Source organism: Urocitellus parryii, chromosome 3, assembly GCF_045843805.1.
Source record: "Urocitellus parryii isolate mUroPar1 chromosome 3, mUroPar1.hap1, whole genome shotgun sequence".
Taxonomy (NCBI): domain Eukaryota; kingdom Metazoa; phylum Chordata; class Mammalia; order Rodentia; family Sciuridae; genus Urocitellus; species Urocitellus parryii.
In genome coordinates this window covers 54,681,340-54,708,622 of record NC_135533.1, presented here as the reverse complement: position 1 = coordinate 54,708,622, position 27,283 = coordinate 54,681,340, and the positions used below count along the sequence as shown (strand labels likewise).

Below are 27,283 nucleotides of genomic sequence, written 5' to 3'. Positions count from 1 at the left end.
CACTATGTGTACAGGGAGCCATTCCTTGAATGGGGACTGGGCAAAACAAGGGACTTCTACTTTTTAACCATACTCAGCTTGGAGTAAGCCTATGTGACAGGCAGTTAAGGGCATGAGAATAAACACTGAGGTCCTGCTCCTCCTAGGAAGAAAGCCTGCAGCTGGCAGCTGGGAAGAGAGGGAGCCCAATGTTCTTGGTGGCTGCAGTCTAGAGTAGGCTTTATCTCACTGAATTGGAAAGGGAAATGAGGGAACAGTCTTTGGTTCAAATATTATGGACTATAGCCTTTCTTAACAAATTTTCTTAAGACTTTTGCTTAATAGATGCTATTTGCTATTGTGGTTAGGTTCCTTTCTTATACTTTTCACCAGCTTTAAAGAGGGCTAGTTCAGCAGAGCCCTTTGTGTTCTCATTCTAGAAGTCCATCTTCCTTTCTCTTACAATCAATTCTAATAATGCTTTTTAAATTATTAATAATAATACTGTATTTCACATTTAGGTTTCCAAAGGCCTTAATCTTGCTATAGCAAGGGTCTATTCTGAGTCCTTAAATTCTTCAGCTTCTCAGTAGCATCACACAGGTGACTACCCCACCCCCTTTGGGGTTATAAACTACTTTGATATGTCCTTCTATCTCATCTTTTTTTTTTCCTCAGTCTCCTTTGTAGGAGCCATTGCATTGCCCAATCTATAAATGCTGGAGTGCCTTTATGAGGCAAGGATTCTCTTTGCTCTTTATATATATATATATCTTCCCTATGTAATCTTTTCCAGTTATGTTAAAAAAAGATCCTTATGATTATAACTCCCCAATATAACCACATGCTGCATGAAGACATTTTGCTTAATAGTGTACCACATATATGACAGTGGTCACATATAATTATAATGAAGCTGAAAAATTCCTATTACCTAGTGATACCATAGCTATCATACTGTCACAGTGGAATGTGTCTGTAGTGATTCTGGTATAAACAAAACTACTGTACTACCGGTGCTATAAAAGCTCAGCACATACAATTATGTACAGTGTATATAACTAATAATAATAAATGACTACATTACTGGTTATGTATTTATTATATTTATCATATATATTGTATGTATATTTTAGAGTATACTTCTTCTACTTAAGAAAAGAAAACAAAGTTTTCTATAAAACAGTATCCTATGTTATATCACCAGCAGCCACACACATGTTGGGTTTATGTTGTTTCTTGACTATCAAAAGGCCATGTGGCGTGATTTACTCATGCCATCTAGGTTTGTGTAAGCACACTCTATGAGGTCCGCATAGTAATGAAATCACCTAATAATTCTGTTCTCAGAACTTGCCTCATCATTAAGCAATGCATGACAGTACATATTTCTAGCCCTAACTCATACTTAATTATTTTCAATAACTCTATTTGCATTTTCAGTTCAGTAATTGCAAACAAAACGTAAATTCAACACAACCAGTTTTCCAATCCTAGTCTTCTACCAACTTATCTAGTCATATCTTCAATTCCTCCTTTCCTCTCAAATCTAACCTATCAGGAAATTCTACTGGTTTGTCCTCAAAACTATATCTTGATTTAAAACCCATCTTGGATCAATCTGATCAATTCTTACCATCTTATCTGCTCATCCTATTTAAAGTCACTTAAAGTCATTGTCATCTTTTCTCTGGAAAAACAAAATAGTTTCAATGGGAAACATATTCCTCCTGTGTGTTAACCACCCCCTTACTTGTCCACAAAAAAGCCAATATGTTAATTTTAAACCACTTATCAGTTTATATCATTCCTCTGTTTAAAATCAGTGATTTGTAACTTTTTGGAATAAAACCCAACCTCATTAGCATGGCCTATAAAGGCCCGAATGATCTCCTATTTCCCTACTACTCTGGCCTAGTATTACACCCTTCTCTTCTTCATTTACTGTGCTTCAGCTGTATTGGCTGCTTTCTCTTCCTTAAACCTCTCCATTTTAATGTATTTGAGACCTCTAAGTTTGATCTACCTGCAAAAATCTTACTCCAAGTCTCTCATGATTCACTTATTCAGATTATCTAGATCTCAGGTCAAACATTAACTCCTCATAATAATGCAATCTGATATAATTAAGATATATTAAAATATCAATTAATAAACAATGGGGGGGGGCTGTGGTTTGCCTAGCACATGTGAGGCACTGGGTTCAATCCTTAGCACGGCATACAAAAATAAGCAAATAAAATAAAGGCATGCTGTCCATCTACAACTACAAAAAAACAAACAAATAAAAATTTAAAACAAAAAACAATGACCACATATGTTCACTTACAATTTCCAATTATCCTATTTATTATTGTATTTTAAAACTGACCTTAGAAAGGTCACCTAAGGGTGAAGTTTGATTTCTTCAGATAAAAGTCTTAATTTAAAGTACATTAATAAATAACAATCATTACAAATATTTAGCAGCTTAGTGTATGCACGATTTTTGATTAATAAAAATAAGAAACAGAAATCCTTTACATGCCAACAAACAAATCAAATTAAAGAAACATACTCATAGTCTGACTTTTTTGGTATGAATATATCCTGTGTATCATCTTCCATATGTTGTAGGTCAACATAAAGGTCTGGAGTTCCACTTGCATTAAAATTTCCTTGGATGTTTGGACTGTATTGTTGAAGACGCTTCCATAAGTCATTATAAAGACATAATAATTTGGGATATTCTCCTTCGAAGGCTTGTTTCAAAAACATGGAAGCTGCCAAGAAAAACAACAGCATGGGTTAGATAAATGATAAAACAATAAAATGTGGTAAATGAATTATTTCTTTTGAATATGAAGCTGATGTTATAAGTAGCACAATACCACCAAATAATCAGACATGTTTTAATTATACTTCATAAAATAATGCTAGTAACAGTAACTTTCCTCTCAGATGATGCATTAAATTTGTTGTATGAAACATATATGCTGAATCTTAATCTATATTAAAAATAGACAAACTCAAATTATAGTTGAAGGTTTCAATTTCTTCTCTTGATAACTGATAAAACAAGTACATAAAAAATCAGGATACAGAAAATTGAACAAAACTAAAACCCAATTGACTGACTATGCATTTATACAATACTTCATCCAAAACATCAAAAACATATTTTCTTATATATATGTGAAATATATGCTGAGATTGACAAAGCTTTAAAACAAAGTATATCTTGTATACCTTCTTTAAACAAAATAGGGTTAGATTAGAAATGAATAACAAAAGCATACCCCCAAATTCTCACATATTTGAGACATAAGACATAGGAAGGAGGAAAGGAAGGTGGGAGGGAGAGGGATAAATAACTTAGAATTTATTTTTAACTGAATTAAAATTATAATAAAACAGCAAAATCTGTAGGCTAACAGTTGTAAGGAATACTTGGGGGATAGTTTATATAGGCATTTACATTTGAAAAGAAGAAATGTCTCAAATCAAGAACTTATGCTTCCATTTTAAGAACATTTTAGAAAAAAGGGGGGCAAAAAACCCCAAAGAAAAACAGAAGAAAGAAAATAAATATCTGCATATTTGCATAGACTTCAATAAAAGAGAAAAACACTGAAACCCAAAACTGGATCTGTAGAAGATAAGTAACATTGGCAAACTTCTAGCCTTATGGATTAAGAAGAGAGGAAAAAAGTAAACCATATGAGCCATAAGAGAGGTGACCTCGTTACATATTCTGCAGACAATAATAGGATATTAAGGAAATTTTGAAGAACTATGGCAGTAAATTAGAAAACTTTCATGAAATGTTTCCTTGAAAGACACAAACTACTAAACTTCCCCAATAATAAGTATACAGAGCATTTGTATCTAGAATATATAAACATCTCTCATATCTCAGTAATAAGACAATCTAATTTTTTAAATGGGACTTTCATTGAAGAAAGTATATGACTGGCAAATAAGAGCATGAAAAAAAAACAACTCAATATCTTTCACCAAAATGAAAATGTGAATTAAAATTAAAATGGGATAGAACTTCGTAACTGTTCAAATGGCTAAAATTAAAAAGACCAAAGAAAAATCCAATGACAATATCAGAGAATACACTTTTGGTGGAAAGGACAAACTATATAATCATTTTGCAACAGTTTGGTATTTCTTTCAAATGTTAAATATATACCTACCATATAGTTATACCATCCCATCCCCAGATATTTATCCAATAGAAGTAACAGTATATGTCCACATAAAGCAAATACATGAACATTCAAAGAATTTTTAAGAGAAAAGAATCACAAATAATCTAATGTTATCCACAGAGGAATGTATAAAGACAATGTACCATTACCACATAATGGAATACGATCAAGCAGTAAGAACAACTACAATATAGATGAACGTCAATAAAAACAAGTGCATGTAAGAGTATAGACAAATAACATATATAATATAAGCTGTATCATTCAGTTTGTACAGAATTCTAGGATATAAAAATACACAGTGAAGAAAAGCAGATAAATGTTTGCCTGGGGAGGTAGAGCGAGATGCAGAGATGGGGGCAGGAACTACAAAGGGAGACAAAAAAAAATTGGGCAGAATGTGGATATATTCATTGATCTGGTCTGTTTTAATGGTTTGATGAGCTATATACATGGCAAAGCTTATCAAACTGTACACTTTATATGCAGTTTATTATATGCCAATTTTATCCTATTGAAATTATATAAAAAAAGAAATGATCTCAGAGATAACTTCTTTGGTCTTCCTTTTCTGCTGAAGAAGCAGAAGATGTGAACAGAAGCAGGAGCAGGGGGACGTGGTCCCTGAATATGTTCTTGCATAGCATGCCCATAAAGCAAGTCCATTGTGACTCTATTATTTGCAGCAAGAAATCTTGAGAAATAAGGTAATATCTTTCTGTACACTGCAAGCTGGCTTGCTTACTACTCAGTACAAAAGGGGTAGTTTCTCCAAGCTCAAGGTTCTTTACAAGCAATGCAACCTCACAAGACACATACCATCCCTGTGGGTCCATATCATGTTTTTCCATAATATTTGGAGGCATGGGAAAGCAACAAACAATAAGCTAATGCTCATGATGTATACTGTACTGTGAATAATAAAGTTGTTTTTCCCTAACCCAGGGAACTCTTGCCTTCTGACAACATTTAGTTAACCCATGGCAGATTAGACTTTTAAAGTCAGATAAAAATCTCAAATCCTTTACAGTCCTGAACTCCCCAAAATAAATAATATTCCTTAGTTATTCTCTTGTAATAGTCTGTTCTCTGCCATCTTTGCATTAACTACCATTTCTGACCATATTCATTTAAAGTATGTTGTATTTCCTCCTTGTCTACAAAGTCCATGAAGACAAAGACAATGCTTGTTTTCTTCAATCTACAATTTGTTATCTAACACAACACCTGGAATAGTAGAAATAAAGTAAACATTTATTGAATGATAACTTTTTTTAAAAAATTGGACACTGTGTTTACTTCTCTCCCTTCCCCTATCTCCTTTCAGTACTAAGGATTAAATCCAGGGGTACTCTAGCCACAGACCAGTCCTTTTTTTTTTTATTGTTGGTCGTTCAAAACATTACATCTTTCTTGATATATCATATTTCACAATTTGATTCAAAAGACCAGTCCTTTTTATTTTTTATTTTAAGTCAGGGTCTCGCTAAATTGTTGGGGGCTGGCCTCACACTTGCAATCCTCCTGTCTCAGCCTTCTGAATTGCTGAAATTACAGGTATATGCCACCACGCCCAGCCATTTATCTTAATACCACATAAATTATAGACAGAAAATGATAGGTTATCTATTACCAATTTCTTGGGAATTTATTATTCAGATTCCATCCTTATAAACCATTGCAATTTTTCATTATTTACTAGTGATTAAATACAAGTACTAACAAGAAGATGAAACTCATATTAATATCAGTGTAATTACTATTAAAATTTTGTTCCTAAGTAACAGGTCTGGTGAAAAACAACCTCTGATTAAGAAAGTCTGCCCTGAGATGATTTCCTTTCCTCTATCTTCTTTAATTCATTGCAATTGAGAACTCCTGTAGTTTCAAAAATTCATAGGTTCAGGCCCATCTTAAACCTTGAGCTAATTCCACAGAGACATGAAAGGATGAATGTAATCCATGTGTTCTGTTTCTCTTTCATTACCTCCTCTATTTTAGTACCTAAGTTTATTTTCTTTCTAACACTGAATGCAGTTAAGAAGTTATTAGTTTGTGTTCACTTTATCTTCCTCAAGAAAATATCTGAAATAACTTTATCAATTCATTAATATATGTTATGCTTTCTCTCCAAAACAAATGTTGATACATTTCTATAGGTTTTTTCCCCTCATTCTTTCTTTTGTTATCAGCTAATTGCTTTGTTGCAAAGTTCTATAGAATTATTCTCTTGTTCAATTTGCCATTTTGAACAGGAATAATGGTGAGAAGAGGTGGGAAGAATAGCTGTCATTTATCTGTGAAATAAAATCAGTATGTAAGAGGATAGTTGATGGACCTTAAAGATATTTGTCCATGGCATGCATAATGGTTATGTAGCCTATAAAATAGCAAAGAATAAGGAATCCACAGATCTATGGCAAGAGGTTTCTTCTCGCCCTTTTCACTTTTGAAGTAGAGGTAATATGCTGTGTCTAGATATTGATGTTGCTAATTCAATTAGGTCAATGATACTCAAATGATCTTTTTAAAAGAGTAATGGGGAGTCAGTGAAGAATTTTAATTAGAAAATAACATGGGCTGGGGATGTGGCTCAAGCGGTAGCGCGCTCGCCTGGCATGCGTGCGGCCCGGGTTTGATCCTCAGCACCACATACCAACAAAGATGTTGTGTCCGCCGCCGAGAACTAAAAAATAAATATTAAAATTCTAAAAAAAAAAAAAAGAAAGAAAGAAAATAACATAATAGAGTTCATCCTGCTAAATAAGTATACATTTCCTTACTCTTCTATAGTTATATAAACTTTTAGTACTTCAAACTGCAAGTTTTCTTCCACATATTCTACAGAATACTTAGGATGGTGCCTTACAAGCTCATTATCACTGAATTAAAAGACTTCAATTGCAGGGATGAAAATAATAATGGTACTCCAAATGAGGGTGTGAGGTTATTCTCCTAAAAGTGTGCATGTGTTCAGGTTGTAATTAAGTTTTAAGAAATGTATCATGTAACTTGCTCTTATGGTTTAGATTCTAGGTATTCCCCCCCAAAGTTCATGTGTGAGACAGTGCAAGAACATTCAGAGGTAAAATGTCTTTGGTCGTGGCAGCCTTAATCCAATCAGTGAATTAATCCCCTGACTGGGATTAACTGAGTAGTAACTGTAGGCTCCTGCGTGTGGCTGGAAGAGGTGGATCATTGAGGGTGTACTTTTATACATTTCGTGAGCTGAATTTAGGCTCTCTCTGCTTCCTGATCATGTGAACTGCTTCCCTCCACCACACCCATCTGTCATGAGGTTCAGCCTCAAATAGAGCCCCCAAGGAATAGAGCCAGCTGTCTAAGGATTGAGACCTCTAAACTGTGAGCCCTCAAACTTTTCTTTTTCTAAAGTTGGTCTTGTCAGATCTTTTGGTCACAGCAGCGAAAAAGCTAACAAAAATATTAGAACCAATCTAACTTTTAAAAATAAGTCTGGGGGCTGGGGATATAGCTCAGTTGGTAGAGTGCTTCCCTCACATGCACAAGGCCATGGGTTCAATCCCCAGCACCACAAAAAAAAAAAAAAAAAAAGTCTGTATACTCATAATTGTTCAACTGCATGTCCTCCTTATTCTTAGGGAGATTGGACTCTTAATTATCACAATCTTTTTTAAAAGGTAATCAGTTTTGGCATAAAATATTTCATGTCTTAAAAAGTTCTAATTTGGGGGGATGGGTACTATGAGTCAAACCCAGAGGCACTTAGCCACTCTAATACATCCTTAGTTTTATTTTGTTTTCTAGAGCATTATCGTTGTATGTAGTAGATGAATTCATATTGACAAAATCATACGTGCATGGGATTTGATTCCAATCCCCCTACCTCCCCCCCACTTCATCCCCCTATTTCCTTCACTTGACATTCCTTTCACGTGTTGATTTATTTTTGATTGACATTTTCTACATATACATAAAGGTGATATTTTCGGTGGTATATTTATATATGCATATTATGCAGTTTTGCTGAATTCATTAAATTGTTTCCTCCTCTTTCCCATCCCTCATACCTCCCTCTCAATCTTTTTTTTTATTCCACTGACCTTCCTTATATATTTATGATATCCAATCTTCCCCCCTTCTTTATTTTTTTTCCTGGATTTTATCAAAGGCCTTTTGCTGCATCTATTGAGATCACCAAATGATTCCTATCCTTAATTCTATTTAAGTAATGAATTACATTTATTGATTTGCATATGTTGAACAAATTTTATATTCTTGGGATTCATCATGATGTATTATCTTCTTGATGTATTTTTAAAAAATATCTTTAGTTATAGATGGACACAAGATCTTTATTTTGTTTATTTTTTAAGTGGTGCTGAGGATCAAACCCAGTGGATTACATGTGCTAAGTAAGTGTTCCACCATAAACACAACCCCTTTAATATGCTTCTGAATATAACTAGCCAAAATTTATTAAATAATTTTTGCATCCATGTTCATCAGTGATATTGGTTTATAGTTTTATTTTCTTGATGTGTCCTTGTTTGGTTTTGGTATTAGGGTTATATGGCTTCATAGAATTTGTTTTGGAAGTGTCCCATCCCCTTCAGTTCCATGGAATAATTTGAGAAAGATTATGTTAGTTCTTCTACAAAGGTCTGGTAAAACTCTACTGAGAAACTATCCAGTCTTAGGTTTTTCTTTGTTGGAAGGCTTTTAATTGCTATTTCAATTTCATTACTTGATAATGATCTTTTTGGGTTTTCTTTATCTTCCTGGTTCAATTTGGTCAGGCCACATGTTATCTAGGAATTTGTCAATGTCTTCTGTATTTTCCAGTTTATTGGAATATAAACTTTCAACATAGTTTCTAATGATCCTGTGGATTTCAGAAATGTCTGTGGGATATTTCCTTTTTCATCTTTAATTTTATTTGGGCCTTTTCCTCTCTGTTATCAATCCTTAGTTATCTTTTCAAAGAACCAACATTATTTATCTTTTCAAAGAACCAACATTGATGCCGTGTGTTATTTTTTTATTTTCCATTTCATTGATTTTGGCTTTAATCTTTGTTTCCTGTCTTAACTGATTTTGGAAGAGTATTATTCCATCTCCATTTATTTATGTGGTTATTATTATTATTTTGCTGTTGATTTCTATTTCATTCTATTTTAAATTGATAGATGCATGGGTTTATATGTTTTTGTATTTGCTAGCACGTTGTTACCAATATATTTTGGAAAAAGTTCCATGAGCTGCTGAAAAAAAGGTAAATTCAGCTGTTTTGGGATAAAATATTCCATAGATGTACACGAGGTCCATTTGATTTATATATTTAAGCTTTTTTTTCTTTTTTTGGCACTGGGGATTAAACTTGGGGCAATTTATCACTGAGCTACATCTCCAGCCCTTTTAAAATTCTGAGACATGGTCTTGCTACATTGTTTAGGGCCCACTAAGTTGCTGGGGCTGGCCTTGAACTTCCAATCATTCTGCTTCAGACTCCAGAGTAACTAGGATTCCGGATGTGCACCAATGCACCCCAATATCCTTATTGATGTCATATTTGGATGGCCTGTCTATTGGTGATAAAACGTGTATTCAAATAACTCCATTTTATTGTATTTAGTGTCAATTTGGAATTCAATGTCAAGAAGTATTTTTTTTTAAAGAGAGAGAGAGAGAGAGAGAGAGAGAATTTTTAATATTTATTTTTTAGTTTTCGGCAGACACAACATCTTTGTTTGTATGTGGTGCTGAGGATCGAACCCGGGCTGCACGCATGGCAGGTGAGCGCGCTACCACTTGAGCCACATCCCCAGCCCCAAGAAGTATTTTTTAATGTAATTAGTTGCACTGACATTTTTGGCATATATATTCACTACTGCTATATCTTTTTTACTAAATTATTCCCTTATTTGTCTCTTCTGATTAATTTTTATATGAAATCTGTTTTGTCAGATATGAGAACAGCTATTCCTGTTTAAGACTCAATTAACAAGAAAGATTTTTCTTCATCAGCTTGGATCTCTTTGCCTATGAAACGAGTCTCTTGCAAATAGTATGTCGTTGGATCTTACTTTCTGTTGCTTTCTGCTAACCTATATTTTTTAATTGGGCAGTTGAGATCATTTACATTCATTATTATTATGGATATATGTTTGCAGTTTCCTGACATTTTGATTTGTTCCCTGTATTAAGTCTGTCTTGATTGTCACTTGGTTGGTTTCACTTCTAGTGATCCTCATTTATTGGGTAGCTTTGGGGTTTGTTTTGGTTCCTCTATGTACAATTTATCTTTGAGTATTCTTTGCAGTGCTGGTTTGGAGGTCATGATTTCTATCCTTGTCATGGAAAGTTTTTATTTCCTCCCTGATTTTGAAAGAGACCTTTGCTGGATATATTGCTATCTTAGCTAGCAATTCTTTTCTTTGTAAAGCTTGTAATATCTCTTCCAGGCCCTTCTTGACTTTAGAGCCTGAGCTAAGAAGTCTGTGGTGAGTCTTCTGGGTTTGCCTCTAAACGTGAACTGACATTTTTGTCTCACCTTTTGAAATATTCTGTCCTTATTTTCTATGTTAGGTATTTTAATTATGAAGTGTCTTGGAAAGTTTCTCTTCTGATCTTGTCTACTTAGGATCCTGTATGCATTCTGTATGTTAATGTCTATTTCATTTCTGATATGGAAAAGTTTTCTTGTTACTATTTCACTGAAAATGTTCTTGATGCCTTTAGCCTGTATATCCTGATGACTCTCAGGTTTATTCTCTTAATGCTGTCACAGCATTCTTCTATATTTTGATCATGGTGTTTTTTTTTCCCCCTTTATTACAAACTGAGTATTTAAGATCATATATCTTCAAGGTGAAGATTTCTATGCAATCAAATCTGTTGGTGATGGTTTCAAATGAATCTTTGAGTCACTGTTTTTCATTTCTAAGAGTTATGATTTTTTTCAATAGCTATTTCTCCATTAAAATGGTCTTTCATCTCCTGCATTTGCTGTCTTAATTCATTCTTAATTAGATCTATTTTTAGTTCACTGACATTTTAATAATCATTTTTTTATAACCCTTCTTTGAAATTTCACCCACTTCCATACCTGTGGGCTCATTTGTTGGGGGATTGTGAGTTTTGGCAGGGAGGCTTTGTTTGCCTGTTTCCCAAAGACCTCTGAAAACATGAAGAAACAGGCAAACAAAGAACTACAGAAACCTGGTCTTTCTGGCTGTATCTTCTCATCAAACCCAAGAATTTTCACCAAAGCAGGGAATAAAATGTTCATTCCGAAAGAAAATATCAGTGTGCTGATTTTATAAAGAAACTTCTCAAAGGTTCTTGATTATTGCTTCGATTGCCTGAGGATATCAGACTCTTGCTCCTTCACTCCAGGGTGTTTCTCCAGAAGCCTTCAGTTTCAGACTGGGGTAGCATCATTGATCCCTCTTGTTCTGAAGCATCAGTATCTTGGACTGTGCAGCTACTGGTTTCTCCAGTTTTCCAGTCTAAACATGGCCATTGTCAACTATGTAGCTTCTGGTTATGCAAGCCATTCTAATCCCCTTTTTATAATCATACTTCCTGTTGATTCTGTTCCTCTAGAGAACCCTGACTAATATATTATAGAAACCACTTCAACATTTAGAAGTCTGGGTTGCTTGGAATCTCATAGGGGTAGCATCTGGATTTGTGTGTGGTCTGTTGACCCAAAACAAAGAAAGAGCAAAAGATGGAAGAGTGTCTAAGGGGTCCTTGGGAGGAGAAAAAGATGTGAAGAAGAAAAATAAATTTTTCATAAAATCAGACTTATCAAGCATCATGTGAAATGCTGTTGAAATAAGCTATGCTAACTAGTTATTTTTATGTTCAGGATATTTGCTAAACTATTAATCTAAGAAAATATTTGTAGATTCTTTGAGACTTTCTATGAATAGTATTATCTTGTCTACAAATAGTGAGTTTCATTTCATTTTCTTTTGTTAGTGCAATGGTAAGCACCTCCAGACAGAGAGAAATAGGGGCAATGAAAGTGGACTACCTTGTTATCATTCTGCTCTGAAAGGGATTTCAACATTTCTGTCTAAAGAAGGATATTTACTCTAGGGAGTTTTCAATGTCCTTTATCATGTTAAGAAATTCCATCATTTTTATAGTTTTCTGTGGTTTTTCCTCAATTAATGCATACCATTTTTTATTGTGTATATTTTCAAAATTTTATGATGTGAAATTTTAATATTAATTCAATCATAGTTTTATAAGCAAAAAATTAGAATATAAACCCATGTATAATTATACCCCACCTATGTCAAACCAAGGCTAAATAATAAACAGGTGCAGAAGATAGTTGTTAAAGTAAAAGTTAAATCATATGAATATATACATTACATACAAAAAATAAACACATTTTCAAACTTATCCGCATGATGAGAACATACACACCCACATACACACCAAAAATCTTGTAAAATGAAAAGAATTTAAAAATTACAAAATATAGTGAAATGATATTTGAAAAAATTTTAAGTTAAAATTTTAAAAAATACATTTAAAAATGGGAATATGGCAAAAATGGGAAAAAAGATAAGAAAAACAAGAGAAAGAATCTTAATGAGAAATAAAAAACTTATTTCCACAAAGGTGGTCAAGACTGTTGGTAGGGAGGGGATTTCATTCTTTATATTTATAATTGGCTTTGTAACCGTTGAGTCAAGGGTTGTATCCCTCAGCTGTTAGCCATTGTGGCTAGGAGGCAAAGTTGATTGTAGTAGATCTCAGTATTTACTCTCCTAGTATAGGGTGGGATAGACTGTGGAGTGCTAACAAATTATGTATTTCTATAGTGTGGGTGGTGTATAGTTCTAAATGGGAGTTCCAGCAATTGGGCTTTAGTCTTGGCTGAACTTTAGAAGTCTGTCAGTATGTGAGATTTGATACACACCCCTTATTGCTAAGGAAAGGCCAGTCTCTGCAGAACATCCGGATCTCTAGGACCTTGGGTAAAATCCACATTTAGAGCCTAGGGAATAAACCTCCACAGGTTTCACCTTTACTGCTATAAATATGAATTACCTGATATCAGCCTTGGAGTGTGGATGGTCTTGTGTAGCTGCTATAGGTGTCATCCCAACAGCTCTTATGGGGGCCAGCAACAAAGGGAGCTTTCTCTCCTTTGTATCCAGAGCCTATATGGTCCAGTTACAATTTTCTTTATGCCTCTTTCAGTCACCGATTCAGGAACACTATGGGATTATAATAGACAACTACTGATAATTTCCTTGATGAATTCACTATCTCCTAGCTCTGCTCACTGCTGCACACCCCTTATACCTGATTCCAGCACCAGGTGGCCACTGGTTTCTGTATCCAGGAGCATTTTCCTCCTGTTACTGCTTTCTGCCAGTAATCCTGGTTCCCACTTAAGTATTTGAACCATCCGATATAGGGTGAACTATTTTTGGTTTGTCTTCATTAAACTGTTACCCCCATCACTCTGTCCATTAACTTCAGCCTTCCTCTCTAATCCACAGGTCTCTCCAAGACAATTTTATTTTATTTTTTAAATTTCTTTATCTGCGGTCACTCTGTCTTCTCACTCTGCCTCTGCTCCCCCTCCCATCAGCAGCTACCACTACAGTCAAGCTAGAGAATTTCTAACATATTCTTACATCATGTTGGAAGTTTCTGACTTTCTGTGTTTCTATGGTTTCTTTTACAGTCCAGCATTAAGTTTCAGTGAGTTCCCTTAGTTACCCATGCCACTGACAAGCTATCTTTTAATTTGTAAGTCTGTTGCTAAGGAACTACTGAGAACTTCCTCTAATCCACCATCTTCTCTCTCCTTCAGTTCTCTTTCTGTATTTTGAGACACAGTTAGGTAAGGGGCTTACTAAATTTCTGAGGCTGTCCTGGAACTTATGACCCTCCTGACTCAGCCTCCTTAGTTGCTGGGATTACAGGTGTGTTCCACAAGGCCCGGCACAAAATTCTATAGCTTAAAACATATTAATCACCTAATTATTTCTTTTGTTCACACTTGATTTTCAAAAGTATTACAGATATATACCATATTTGTTTTCTTAACTGTATAAACAATTTCCTTGAGTTGCTCAAGAGTTTTGAGAGACTAACATTGCACAAGAAGTTATAAACATTTAAAACAAACAAAAGTTTTACTTGAAAAATTTTTCAAGCATATTTATAAAACAATTTTTTGTTTTATGTGGTCTTGGGGATGGAACCCAGGGCCATTACACAACCTAAGCAAATGCTCTCTTGCTGAATTACACTCTCAGTCCCAAAAAAGTTTTTCAATACTTAAGTTTTCATAAAGTAGCACTGCAACCTTTCTTCTTTTTTTTGTTTTTCTTTTCTTTACTTCCTGACAATTACCACTTACTTAAACCCTATTGCATGTCAGGTACTCTTCTAGCCATCAAGGATGTTTCCAGGACCAAAACAGTGGGAGGGGGTGATCAGACAGGATAGATAAATAAATAACAGGGCATATAAAGATATGTTAGAAATTGATAAGAGCTATGGAGAAAAACAAAGCATATTTATTTATGATGAGACATTCTGTGGAAGTCATCCAATTACAAAGGAAATTGTGTTTTCATTTCAAAGAGTTCAAAAAATGTGATTTGCTTGTTTCTATTGAGACTTGAAAATATGCATTATAACCCAACAAGTTCCTGAGTTAATATTATTCGCTGGAAAATACAACAGCAAAGTAACACAAAAAAAGGCTGAGAAGTCATTTTGGAAATAACCATGACCTATACATAATTAAAATGGCAGATTTCATATAAGAGCTATTTCGAAACTTTGTGGTAACTGAAAGGGTAAAGTTTCTAAGCTGGAAAGCTTAAATGTAAAAGATTAGGTATTATTGAGTTCCTCTGTTACACCCAGATTCCTGAGATAGTTAAAACAACGCCCTACTGGCCATTTAGCCTAGGGCCCTGTGCAGTTTGTCACAGGGCCGGAACCAATCAGTTTGAATGTGTACCCCGCTTAGGAATGACCAATCACCCCCGCCCGATCTGTTCCCACCAATGAATGTGCCAATCATGTCTCAGAGTTGTTGTTCAATTTTCCTGTGCCTCATGATGATTTGTTCTGATGTATGCAAAGCCTCCCGCCCTCCCCAAAAAGTGTACTTAAGCTCTGTTTGAACCTCTGCTTGGGGCTCTGGGCTGCTCTCCCTTCTTGAGTGAGCACAGAGTCCCAGCGCGCTGGAATGGATCCCAATAAATATCCCCTTTTGCCAATTGCATGGAGTCAGTCTCTTGGGTGGTCTCTCCCTCCGACATTTACAGTAACAAGTTCAGGTCTTTTAATTTAAAAAAAAAAAACCTTTTTAATTGTAGATGGACATATTTATTTTAATGCTTTTATTTTGTTTTTTATGTGGTGCTTAGGATTGAACCCAGTGCCCTCCGTATGCAAGGTGAGCATTCTATCACTGAGCTACAACCCAGCCCCAGGTCTTTTACTTTTTGAATAAATTTATTCTTTGTCAAATTCCTGATTGTAACTTCTAGTAGAACTTCTTTTTACTAAGCATGCACATGTATAATGGGAAAGATATGTTCCTAACTATGAAAATTCCTTTTTAGATACATTCTGCCAAAATATTATTTAGACAGTCATTTACATTTTGTATAATAATCAAATTTGCTGGTGGTTACATTCTTTAACACAGCCTGTCTAATTTTAAGAAGTACTACAGCACACTTCAGGGAAAAATGGAAGGCACTTAAAAAATAACTTACTCTGGAGTCCTCCCAAAGGAAATTATTAAAATAACAATGTAATCAGAAGTAACAGACAACTCTGAAAGTGAAATATTAATGAGGATCTCTGCCTAAAAAAACATCGTACTCTAAGTAAGAACTAAAAACTTTCACTGTATTAGACAATTAAGAAGTAAGTCAGTGTTTATCTTAATAAAAACAATTTTATCAGGATAGTGGGAAGTAGCCAGATTACACCTAGTGGAGAAATCAACAGTTTGAAAATAAAGATAAAAATTTGTAAACTAGCCTTTTGAGAAATATGGATAAAAAGAGAAAGAGATTAAAGAGACAGATGGGGAAGGGGATTGGGGGTGGGGGTGGGGGGAGACAGTAACTAAAGGGTAATCCTCTAGTTACATGCCACCACCACCACCACCCCCAAATCAATGATTTAAAATAAAAAGTCTCAACAAATTAGAAACCCCCTCAATTTGATAATGGACATCACTGAAAAACCTGCAATTAGCATCATAATGAATGTTGGCTAAATGTTTTCTAAGATGGTAAACAAGGCAAAAATGCCAACCCTATTTATATCTATACAGTACCAGAGATATAATGCACTACTGTTGCAACATATGACTAAACCAGTAAGGGTTACTCCAGGTGAACTGTGCTGGCACGAAATAATGACACACAGAGAAATACTTTTTCTTGGAGTTCTGTGATGGCTCCTCTGACCCAGCTCCCATAAAGGAGGCAAGGCAGGCAAGAAAGAGAGCAAGGAGCACATTCTGAACCCTTTTATTGCAGAGAAGCTATTCAAATGAGACAAGGAGTCAAGTTTCAGGGGGTTGAGTCTAGCTTCCAGATGTCATGTTGTCAGCAGAATGACATCTTGGAAGGCCATGTCCATCCCATGTGCTGTGTGGGGATCATAGGCAGAGCAAGCAAAAAGGACACATACATCACCAGCCCAAAGGGGCAATGTCAGTCCAGTCCACTTTGTGTGCTCAATGCTTACAATTCACACACACATAGCCCATGGCTGGGCTCACCACATTCAAAGCTCCTGTCCAGAGCAGCTCAACACACTACAATAATACAAAGAAAAAGAAGGGAAGGGGAAGAAAGCGAGAAAGGGAGTGTTATGATTTGAATATGAAGTTTTCACCAAAAGCTCATGTGTGAAACAATGCAAAAATATCTAGAAGTGAAATGATAGGGTTATAATAGTCTTAACTTAATCAATGTCTTAATTTACTTCAATGAATTAAATGGGTAGCAGGAATGCAGGGTGTGGATGGAAGAGGTATGTCATTGGGGCCATCCATGCCTTTGGGGTATTCATTTTGTCCCTGGTGAGTGGAACTGTCTCCATTTCCTGGCAATCATATCCAAGGTGCTTCTTTCCTCCACATCCTTCTGCTATGATGTTCTGCCTCACCTCAGGCTGAAAGCAATGGAGCTGACCATCTATGGTCTATGATTTCTAAAACCATGAGGCCCAAATAAACCTTTCCTCCTCTAATTGTTCTTGTTAGGCCTTTTGGTCTAACAAAAAGCTGACAAACGGGAAGAAGGAAACAAAAGGAAGAAAGCTGGCTAACCAGACAGAAAAAAAAAAAAAAAAAAAAAACCCACAACTTTTTATTTGCAGGTAACATGATCATCTGTATAGAATATTCCTAAGAAATCTCCAACAACTACTAGAAATAATAAGCAAGATTAGCAAACTCCCAGTACAGAAGATCAAAATAAAGTTATCAAATATATTTATATAATTTAATGATTACTTATAAAGTGAAATTTTAAAACAACATGATTTATAATAGCATCAAAATGTAAGAAATGGTTTTAAATTTATGACATCATTTGCTAGACACTAAAAACCATATAGCAATAATAAATGAAAATATAAAAAACCTAAATAAACAGGGAGATATATCATGCTGTGGATGAGAAAATGCAATTTTGAGATGTAAATTCATTACAAATTGACACACAGACTCAGTGCAATCCTAATCAAAACCTTGGGATTATAGACATGTACCTGGCTGATGACAATATTCTACATCTTAATGGTGATGACAGTTATATAAATGTGAGCATCTGTCAAGACCCCTAGAATTTTATGTCTAAAATTGGTGAATTTTTCCTCCATAAAAATTTTAGGTCAATGAAGCTAACCAAAGCTAACCAAATGTAAGGAGATGCACAGTATTCTCTTCCAAGATGAATAGAGGGATTTGTGCAAATAAATCAGTTCCAATTAAATCCACTGCTTAGGTTGTCTGGCCACACAAGAATGAAGGCCATCTCTGTGGTTGCTGCTTTGCTACATATTTAATTAAAAACAGAAGTAAGAAGTCAGGTAGTATAGTCTATTCAACTCTGAGTTCCCAGTGACTAATGCTTAACAATTGATCCTTTTAGTAAATGTATGTGAATAAAATTTAACTACACACACACTCTTCAAAGTTTTTTGTAAAAGCCTTGGGATGTTCACAATGCTTTAATCATCAATAATTAAACAAACACAATTATATTAGCCAATTTTTACATTTCACTCTTTGAAACCACTCCTGTGCTATTATTTCAAGACATAGTGAATTAATATTGAGTTTTTCAGATCAAATTTGAGTGGTCAACTTTTAATTATTGGGGCAGGTATTTTATCTACATGTTTATAATTAAATTTTCATTGTTAACATTAAGGAAACAGCTGTGAAATCTCTAAATTTTAAAATCATTTAATTCAGAACTAAATTAATCCCAAAGCATGAACTAATTCATCAACATCAACTGCTTTATATTCTCTATATAGGAAAAATCCAGAGTTCTTCCAATGTTTGAATTATGTAGAATGAACTTATTCTTTCAGAGAATTTTATTCTAAATACTAATTATAAAACTGTTTTATATGACTAAGTATTCTGCACTAAACATCTAGAAGAAACAGCAATTACCCAGAGGATTTAAAGTAACAAGAAAATAAAGCAAAACTTATTCACATCAAATTTTAAAGTAACTAAAAAACTTGAAGTGGATTTGAGTAAACTTACAATTTGTTGCTGTATGAAACTGAGAAGAAAGTTTCTGAGTAACTGAATTCCAGAATGTATACAAAATTTCAGGTTGCCCATCCTGGGTGGGGGAGGGAGAAGAAGAAGAATCTTGAACACATAAAAAGTAATATTGAAAATTTATTTAAAAGAAAAAATTTAGTCATTGAACTATCAAACAATGAAATTATTAAGTGACTAAATGGGAATATATAGATGATTTAAATTATGTCTTATGCTAAAATCATCTGTTGCTGTCCTGCTCTGCCACTGACTAGTTGCATGATCTTCAGCAAAGTTGCTAATAATTTCCTGTCCTTATACTCTCATCTGTAAAACAGAAACTGCAAGAGTACCTACCCTGCAGAACTTTTATAAGGACTAATAAAAGTCTTGAGCCAGTGTTTAACAAAAATAAATCTTCAATCAATGGTAGCTATTATTATTATAATAATTATTATTATTATCAGCATCATCTTTTGATATACAGAAGACATTTTGTGAGGCCATAAAAAATTACAGACAAAGCATGTTTAGATCAAGGATGATTAACAAGAAAATGGTAGAAGCCTAGATACAATTTGATAAAACAAAATGCAAAAACCACAGAAATTACTACTATTACTTTCAACAAGTTTACAAAGTATTCATCCCCCAAAAAATTGTAGACCAAGTATCACTTGTTAAAAAAAGATATTTCAATATTGTTACAATGAAATCACTTTTAAATATAATATAATAAGAGTATAATATAAATGTCTAACATTTCAAAAATTATTAGTGTCATAAAAAGAAAGTTCTAATTTTGACTATTGTAGGTGAACAAAATGACAAATAAAAAATGTTGATTTATGATTTTTTTTAAAGAGCAAACTCAACAGGCCCATTTTATCTTTTTTTTTTTTTGATAGTTCGACAGAATGCCTATTTTTTATTTGTTTATTTTTATGTGGTGCTGAGGCACCACATGCATGCTAGGCAAACACTCTACCACTGAGTTACATAGAGCTCCAGCCCAATTTATGATTTTTATACACATGCAAACTTCTATTTTAAATGTTATTTGTTTCTCACAAATTTGTTTCATACATCTTATGGCTTTAAATTTAATCACGTGGAAACTGTACAAATAATTGCTGATTCCTTATGCATAACCACAAAATATATTCAGATTGCCAAGATTTTATACATAATGCAATCTGTTTCTCAAGTATCTTAAAGATGTTTTTCATCATATCAAAGAAATATAATTTAAAACATTGACAAACTGGACGGGAAAAAAACACCTTCAATTGATGCACATAAAACATGTTCTGACAAAAATTCTTTCAAAAACACATCTGGGAGTGGTGTTGTACATCTATAATCCCAGTGGCTGGGAAGCTGAAGCAGGAGGATCATGAGTTCAAAGCCAACCACAGCAAAAGTGAGGCACTAAGCAACTCAGGGAGACCCTGTCTCTAAATAACATACAAAATAGGGCTGAGGATGTGGTTGAGTGCCCCTGAGTTCTATCCCTGGTACCCAAACAAAAAACAAAAGAACAAACACACACACACACACACACACACACACACACACCAAACAATGTCTAGAAGTAAATTATGTCAATATAATAAAGGCCACTTTTATTATATCATACTCAAATGAGAAACTTTCCCACTAAGATCAGAATGAGGCCAGCATGCCAATTCTCACTGCTTCTATTCATCATAATTCTAGAAGTCGTATCAGAGCAATCAGGCAAGAAAAAGAAAGAAAAGGCATCCAAATTGACAAATAAGTAAAATCATACTTTCAAAGATTATATGACTCAGTATGTAGAAAACTGTAATTAAACCACCACACACACACACACACACACACACACACACACACACACGAATACTTGAAGTCAGTAGGATACAAAATCAACACACAATAATCAGTTGCATTTTATAAATCAACAATGAACAATCTGAAAAGGAAGAAAACTATCATATATAATAGCATCCATAATAAAACACTTAAAAATAAACTTCACCAAAAAGGCAAGACTTTTACAATGAAAATCACAAAATATTACTGAAAGAAATAAAGAAGACACAAATAAATGCAAAGACATTTCCTATTCACAAATTAGAAGATTTAATATTGTTAAAATGTGCTTATAAATGAAAGTAATCTACTGTCTGAAAGCAATCCCAATCAAAATTACAATGACAATTTTTGCAAATGTAGGAAAACACATCCTAAAACTTGTAGGGAATGTTAAGGGCCTCAAATATACAAATAAAGATTCCCAAGTCACTGGAATTTCCAATGATTACTGAATATGACACCAAAGTCACCAAGAAAAGGAAAAATACACAAATTGAAAACATCGGCACAGTATAGAAAACAATAGAAAGAAAAGGAAATCTAAAGAATGGGAGAAATATTCCTTAATCATACACACACTAATGGGGTTAATATCCAGAATATATAAAGAAAATCTATTAACAACAAAAAACAAATAACCCAATTAAAAATGGGTAAAAGAATTGAACAGACATTTTTCCAAAAGAAAAACAGAACCAAAAAATTAAGATGCTCAACATCTTTAGTTATCAGAGAAATGAATCCCACTATCCCCCCCCCCACCAAAAACAAGCTGAAAATAATAAACGTTGGCAAGAAAGTGGAAAAACTAAAAATCTTGGGCACTGTGGGAAAGAAAGTAAAATGGTGCAGTCATTATTAAAAAAAAAAAAAACAGTAGGGAGGTTCCTCAAAAAATTAAAAATAGAATTACTGTATTTCAGCAATCCCACTTCCAAGTAAACATCTAAAAGCAAGATATTTGCACACTCAATATCACTATAGTATTATCCATAAAAGTCAAGAGGTAAAAGCAACCCAAAAGTCTATCTGTGGATGAGTGGATAAAGAAAATGTTTCCTATGCTATGTATATTATATATATATAGTGGAATATTATTTCACATTAAAAAGAAAATACTTTCATATGCTAAAACATGAATTAACCTTGCAAACATTATACTAAGTGAACTACATCAGTCACAAAAAGAAATACTGAATAATTCCACTTTTAGAAGTAGAGAGCAGTGATTGACAGAAGTTGAGGAGGGGGAAAAAGAGTTGTTCAATAGATAGAATTTTGGTTTTAGAAGATAAAAAAGTTCTAGAGATCTTTTGCACAAATATATATATATATATATATATAGTTGACACTATTGTAATGCACAATTACAAATGGTTAGAATGGTTTCATGTTGTGCTGTGCCACAATTTTAAAAAATGTATTTTATGATTATTTTCTATTTATTTTAAAAAATAGAAACGAACTGGGTATTAAGGTTATTTTTATTTGTTTTTATGCACTAAGGTAAATGCACATTTATGTGGATTTCCTGATTAGAAACACTGGTTTATTAATTTTGCAGACTTCCTAAAATTATAGGACCCCTCTATTACTGATATTAGTCCTACCTATTTAGTTTTGTAATGTAGATAATTATTTTAACAATAATAATTTTCTTTCATCTGAAAATTCTGCATTTACATTCTTAAGCAACAATTGATGCAATTTTCCTTTTTGAGTATATGCATGTGTGTTCATAGAAGTACCCTAGCTGTTTAGTTTGGTTTTTTGTTTGTTTCTGTGGTGTTAGGGATCAAACCCAAGGTCTTACATAAGAAAAGGCAAGCGCTCTACCACTGAACTACATCTCCAAGGCTCTTAGTCATTTACTTTGGAGGGAGAATTAAACATGACTCATGAAATGAATTACTTTCCTTATTTCAAAAAGGTTATTTTAATATATATTTCAGATAACTATCATAGGCTGTTGATAGACCCAACCTGATCTTTTCTTTAAATTGGGCATCTCGCCACAAAGCCATGAAAAGATAATTTCGGCTTTACTATCAATTACTGCAAATTCTGAACCTGCTTGGAATGCCTGCCTGTGCCTTGAACTCACCCATGCCTGGCTCTCTGACCAGATAGCAGCCCTCTCTGAAACTTTAGTGATGCCTCACAAATCTTGGCCTTCCCTAGCCAGACAACTACCCTCTCTGAGGCTCTAATGACCCTCATAAATTCTGATGTTGAGGCCAGCAAAAAATGTAAACTACCATTAGTGTGATGCTTGTCAGAGTTCTGTTATCTGTAACCCCCCTTTGTGTAACTTTCTGGGATATAAAGCTGGGCTGCAGGAAAGCTGGGATGCTGTCTTGTTCCCGCCATTTTGGGAGGGATAGGCAGCCCAGCCAGCCGAAATAATAAGCTTGGTTTAATTTGATTTTAATTGGAGTCAGTGGTCTTTTCTTTTGTCCTGGTCTAACACTGATATTTTCCTTCCACAAAAATGTGAAGGAATTTCACTAGTTAAAAGAGTAAAAAATGTTTTCAAGATAATTTGTTGGTAACTGAAGAAAATGTAAATGGAATTGATTTATTCATGCATTCTACTTCTTCAATTAATTACATTTTCCTCAACAATTATCTGTTATTTCAAATTTCAAAGTGAAAGTTTGTGATACTCACTTTATTCAAATACGTTATTATTTGTCTTGTTTATCCAAAATTATTATTAACTCTTCTACTTTCCTTTGAAAAATGTTTATTAATCCATTTATTCTATTATTTGCCTTTTGATGTGACTCTTAAAAGTAATATTTTAATTCTATTTTAATTACAAATGTTGTCATTTAGTAAGAAATTATAACTCAAATATATTTAGCTAATAGGTTGTTCTTGCTTTCATCATTTCATATTATGCTGTCTTTCTGGTTCCTTTGTTTTCTGTGTTCTGCAGAATCTTTGTTTGCTTTTATCTTCCCTAGTGGCTTGAGTACTACAGATTCTGATTTCAAGTCTATCAAAGGTTACATTCGTTGTTTTTTCCAAAAACAGCTTAACCTTATATGATCTCATATTTCTCACTTTTCAAAGACCAAAATTCAAATATATTTTCTGAGGCTACTGTTAAAAAATAATTTAGAATTCTGAATTTTAAGAATTTATAAGTTAAATATCAATATCAAGATCTAAACATAATATTATATAATTATTTCCTAAATAAGTACTAGTTAATGTAGGTTAAACCTTTAGGTTAAAAATTTAAGTTAAACTCAAGCAACCACCAGATTACCAGTGTTTGTGTAACATTATAATACAAAGTGAAAATATCAGTTAACAACTGGAAGAGCAAGAGAATGTACACCATAGGCATAATTTACTAAGGAAGCCGTAATACAAAGGTTCAAATTCATTTACTTGTTGTGTGACTTTGAATAAGTTACTTTTGCTATACCTCAGCTGCTTTATCTGTAAAATGGAAAACCTTCTCTATATGGAGTTAATACTTATGAAGTACTTAAAAAAGTGCCTGGCACAGTAAGCACTATTATCAACATTGCTACTATTTTTAATAAGTAATTTATCTTGATCATCCTTGTATCTTCAGTGCACATAATCTTATAACTAATAAATTATTCTGTGTTGATAAATTTTATGCATTAACTTTACTGGGCTATAGGATGCCCAGATACTTGGTCAAAAATTATTCTGGGTGTGTTTGTAAAGGTGGGTAGGGATGGGCTGGCATTGTGGCTCAGCAGCAGAGTGCTTGCCTCGCACATGTAAGGCACTGGGTTCCACCCTCAGTAGTGCATAAAAATAAATAAACAAAATAAAGCCTGTCCATCTACAACGTGTGTGTGTGTGTGTGTGTGTGTGTGTGTGTGTGTATGCAAGAAAAAAAAAAGTTTTTTTTAAAACAAAGTGGGTAGGGTTGAAATTAACATTTGAATCAGCAAACTGAGTAAAAGTGATTGTGTTCCTCAATGTGAGTGGGCTATATGACATTAGTTGAAGACCTTAAGTAGAATAAAAGGGCTGGAGTAAAAGAAAATTCTCCTAACTGCCTTTGGGTTGGAACATTTGACTTTTTCTTGCCTCCCAACTTGAACAACACTGGCTCTTTTGGCTTTTTCTGGATATCCAGTCTACCAGTCCTTGAACTCAACTACACCATCACCTCCCCTGGCTCTATCTCTTGCTGAATTTAGATCTTGGAGATTATCAGTTTTCCTGATCTGGTGAGTCAATTACTTTCAATCAATCAATCATTCTAGCTATGTGTCCACCTACCTATATCTTATTAGTTTTGTTTCTCTGAGGAACCTTAAAACAATTGTTGAATAAATGAATAAATCAATAATCTACCAATCAGTCAGTCCTAAGGATGGGTTATAACTTAAAACATAGAGATTGGGCACAATGGTGCATGCCTATAATCCCAGCAACAAAGGAAGCTGAGGCAGGAAAATCACTAGTTCTAGGTCAATCTCAGCAATTTGTCAAATTTGAAAAAGGGTCTCAGCAAGTCAGTGAGACCCTTTTTCAAACTAAAAAGATAAAAAATACTAAGTATGCTGCTCCATGGTAAAGCACCCCTGGGTTCAATTCCCAGTACCAAAACAAATAAATGAAAAAATAAAATATATTAAGAGCTAGAGCCAGTTACCAAAGATGCATATCAAAGATGCAAGAGGACAGATAGTTATTGGAAAAAGAATGGGTATGAAATGTTCTTAGATGAAAAAAGATGAAGCAGATTCAGAGGGTTGTGAAATGTGTGGGAAATAATAAGAAAAAAAGCAGATTTGTAAGTAGGACATTATGTTAATATAAAACATACATATATATTAAATTATACACATGTAGGTATATAATATATAGGTTTATAAAGTGTCTATTTGGCATAGATAATAAATATACAGTATATATATACTGTGCCAAAATCTGAAAAAAAATATATTTTAATTATCAAAATATTATCAAAAATGTTATGGTTAAAACTACAATACATTATACAAATATAATTTCTTAGAATAAGAAAAAATAAAAATAAATAAAATCATTTCATTATTTCAAGTAAAATTAGTCAGTTACATACTTGTTCTATGTATTTTGAAACATAATTAATTTAACTAAATTTTAATCCAATTAGATGTCAACTAATATTTGACATTAATCTATTTATAATTAATACCAAATACTGTCTTACTTTCAAGAAGTACAATGCAATTATGTTATTAGATCAATTCAGGGAAAAGTTTGCTATTTAAACAAGTAGGAGCTGGGCATGGTGGCATATACTCATGATCCCCACTACCTGGAAGGCTTAGGCAGCAACAAAGTGAGACCCTGATTCAAAATAAAAAATAAAAAGGGCTGAGATGTAGCTTCGTGGTAAAGCAACCTGGGCTCAATTCCCAGTACCACAAAACCAAAATCAGATACATATTATTTATATATGTAGAATAAATATAGAATATGAGGAATAGCAAAAGTTTTCTGTTTAGATGAATCTATTATTTAGAATTAAAAGTCAGCCTTTGCTTTTCTCATTGATTTGTAACAAAATTAAATGTACACAAAGAAACTTTTGAATAATAATACTTAAACAGAATTTGGTTTTCAAAGTAGATATTTGGTTTCTATACCTTTATAATCCAGAACATATCATGAATTTCCTTGCTCAAATATATTTGATGGCTTCTTGTTGCACACAGAATAAGGTCCAAAACCTTCAAACTAACTATGACGTCAGAAAACCCTGACTTATATTCAGTTCTGCCACTATATATTGGCTCTGTGTCCTTGGGTAGATGACTTCATTTTCTCAGATTTGGTTTCCTCATGTAAACAACAGGAATAATTATAAGATTTTTATTCTATTCAATCTTTCATGGTAAAGAGCAAGTAGAGAGCATTCCAGACAGAGAGATGAACATACAGAGATATGAAAAAGTAATTCATTCCATGAGTAAACAGTGAACATTCAGGAGAAAGGGATTAGGGTTAGATGAAGACAAGGGTCAGATTAAAGACACACTTGAATTCATCACAGATACCAGTCAACTACTAAGGATTTTCATGAATGAATATTATGACCAAGTTTGTGGTTTAGGAAAAATCACTCTGATAGTAACATGGAAGATGAATACTAGTATAATGGGATGGTGGTGAGCCTGTAGGTAATGAGATCAGTTAGAAATTCATTGGGAAAAAAATCTAGGTGAAAGGGACTTTTCTCTGGCCATAGGAATACAGGAGTACCAAGAGTAGGCCATAAGAAGATTGTTAGCATATGTGAACTTGCCCATGTATCACTGTCCTATACTCTAATTTTATAGTTTGCTATGTTTTTCAAATTTTATAAGTAAAACACTTTAAAAGGAGGGGTAGAAGGAGAAAGAGGAATCAGTGAAAAATTCTGAAGAGTGAGAGTAGCTAAGGGAGGAGAAATTTAAGGCAGAAGAAA

At 33.8% G+C, this 27,283-nt stretch overlaps 1 protein-coding gene across 2 annotated transcripts in view; it reads right to left on the bottom strand.

Annotated features, from left to right (window-relative positions):
• Cog5 (component of oligomeric golgi complex 5) overlaps window positions 1–27,283 on the bottom strand; it is a 342,572-nt gene that overhangs the window by 114,437 nt on the left and 200,852 nt on the right. For both annotated transcript variants that reach the window (XM_026395775.2, XM_026395774.2), the window contains exons 11-12: window positions 18,967–19,048; window positions 2,537–2,741 (exon numbers count right to left, since the gene is read on the bottom strand). In XM_026395775.2, the coding sequence (XP_026251560.1) occupies window positions 2,537–2,741; window positions 18,967–19,048 (287 nt within the window). The remainder of the gene's footprint in view (window positions 1–2,536; window positions 2,742–18,966; window positions 19,049–27,283) is intronic.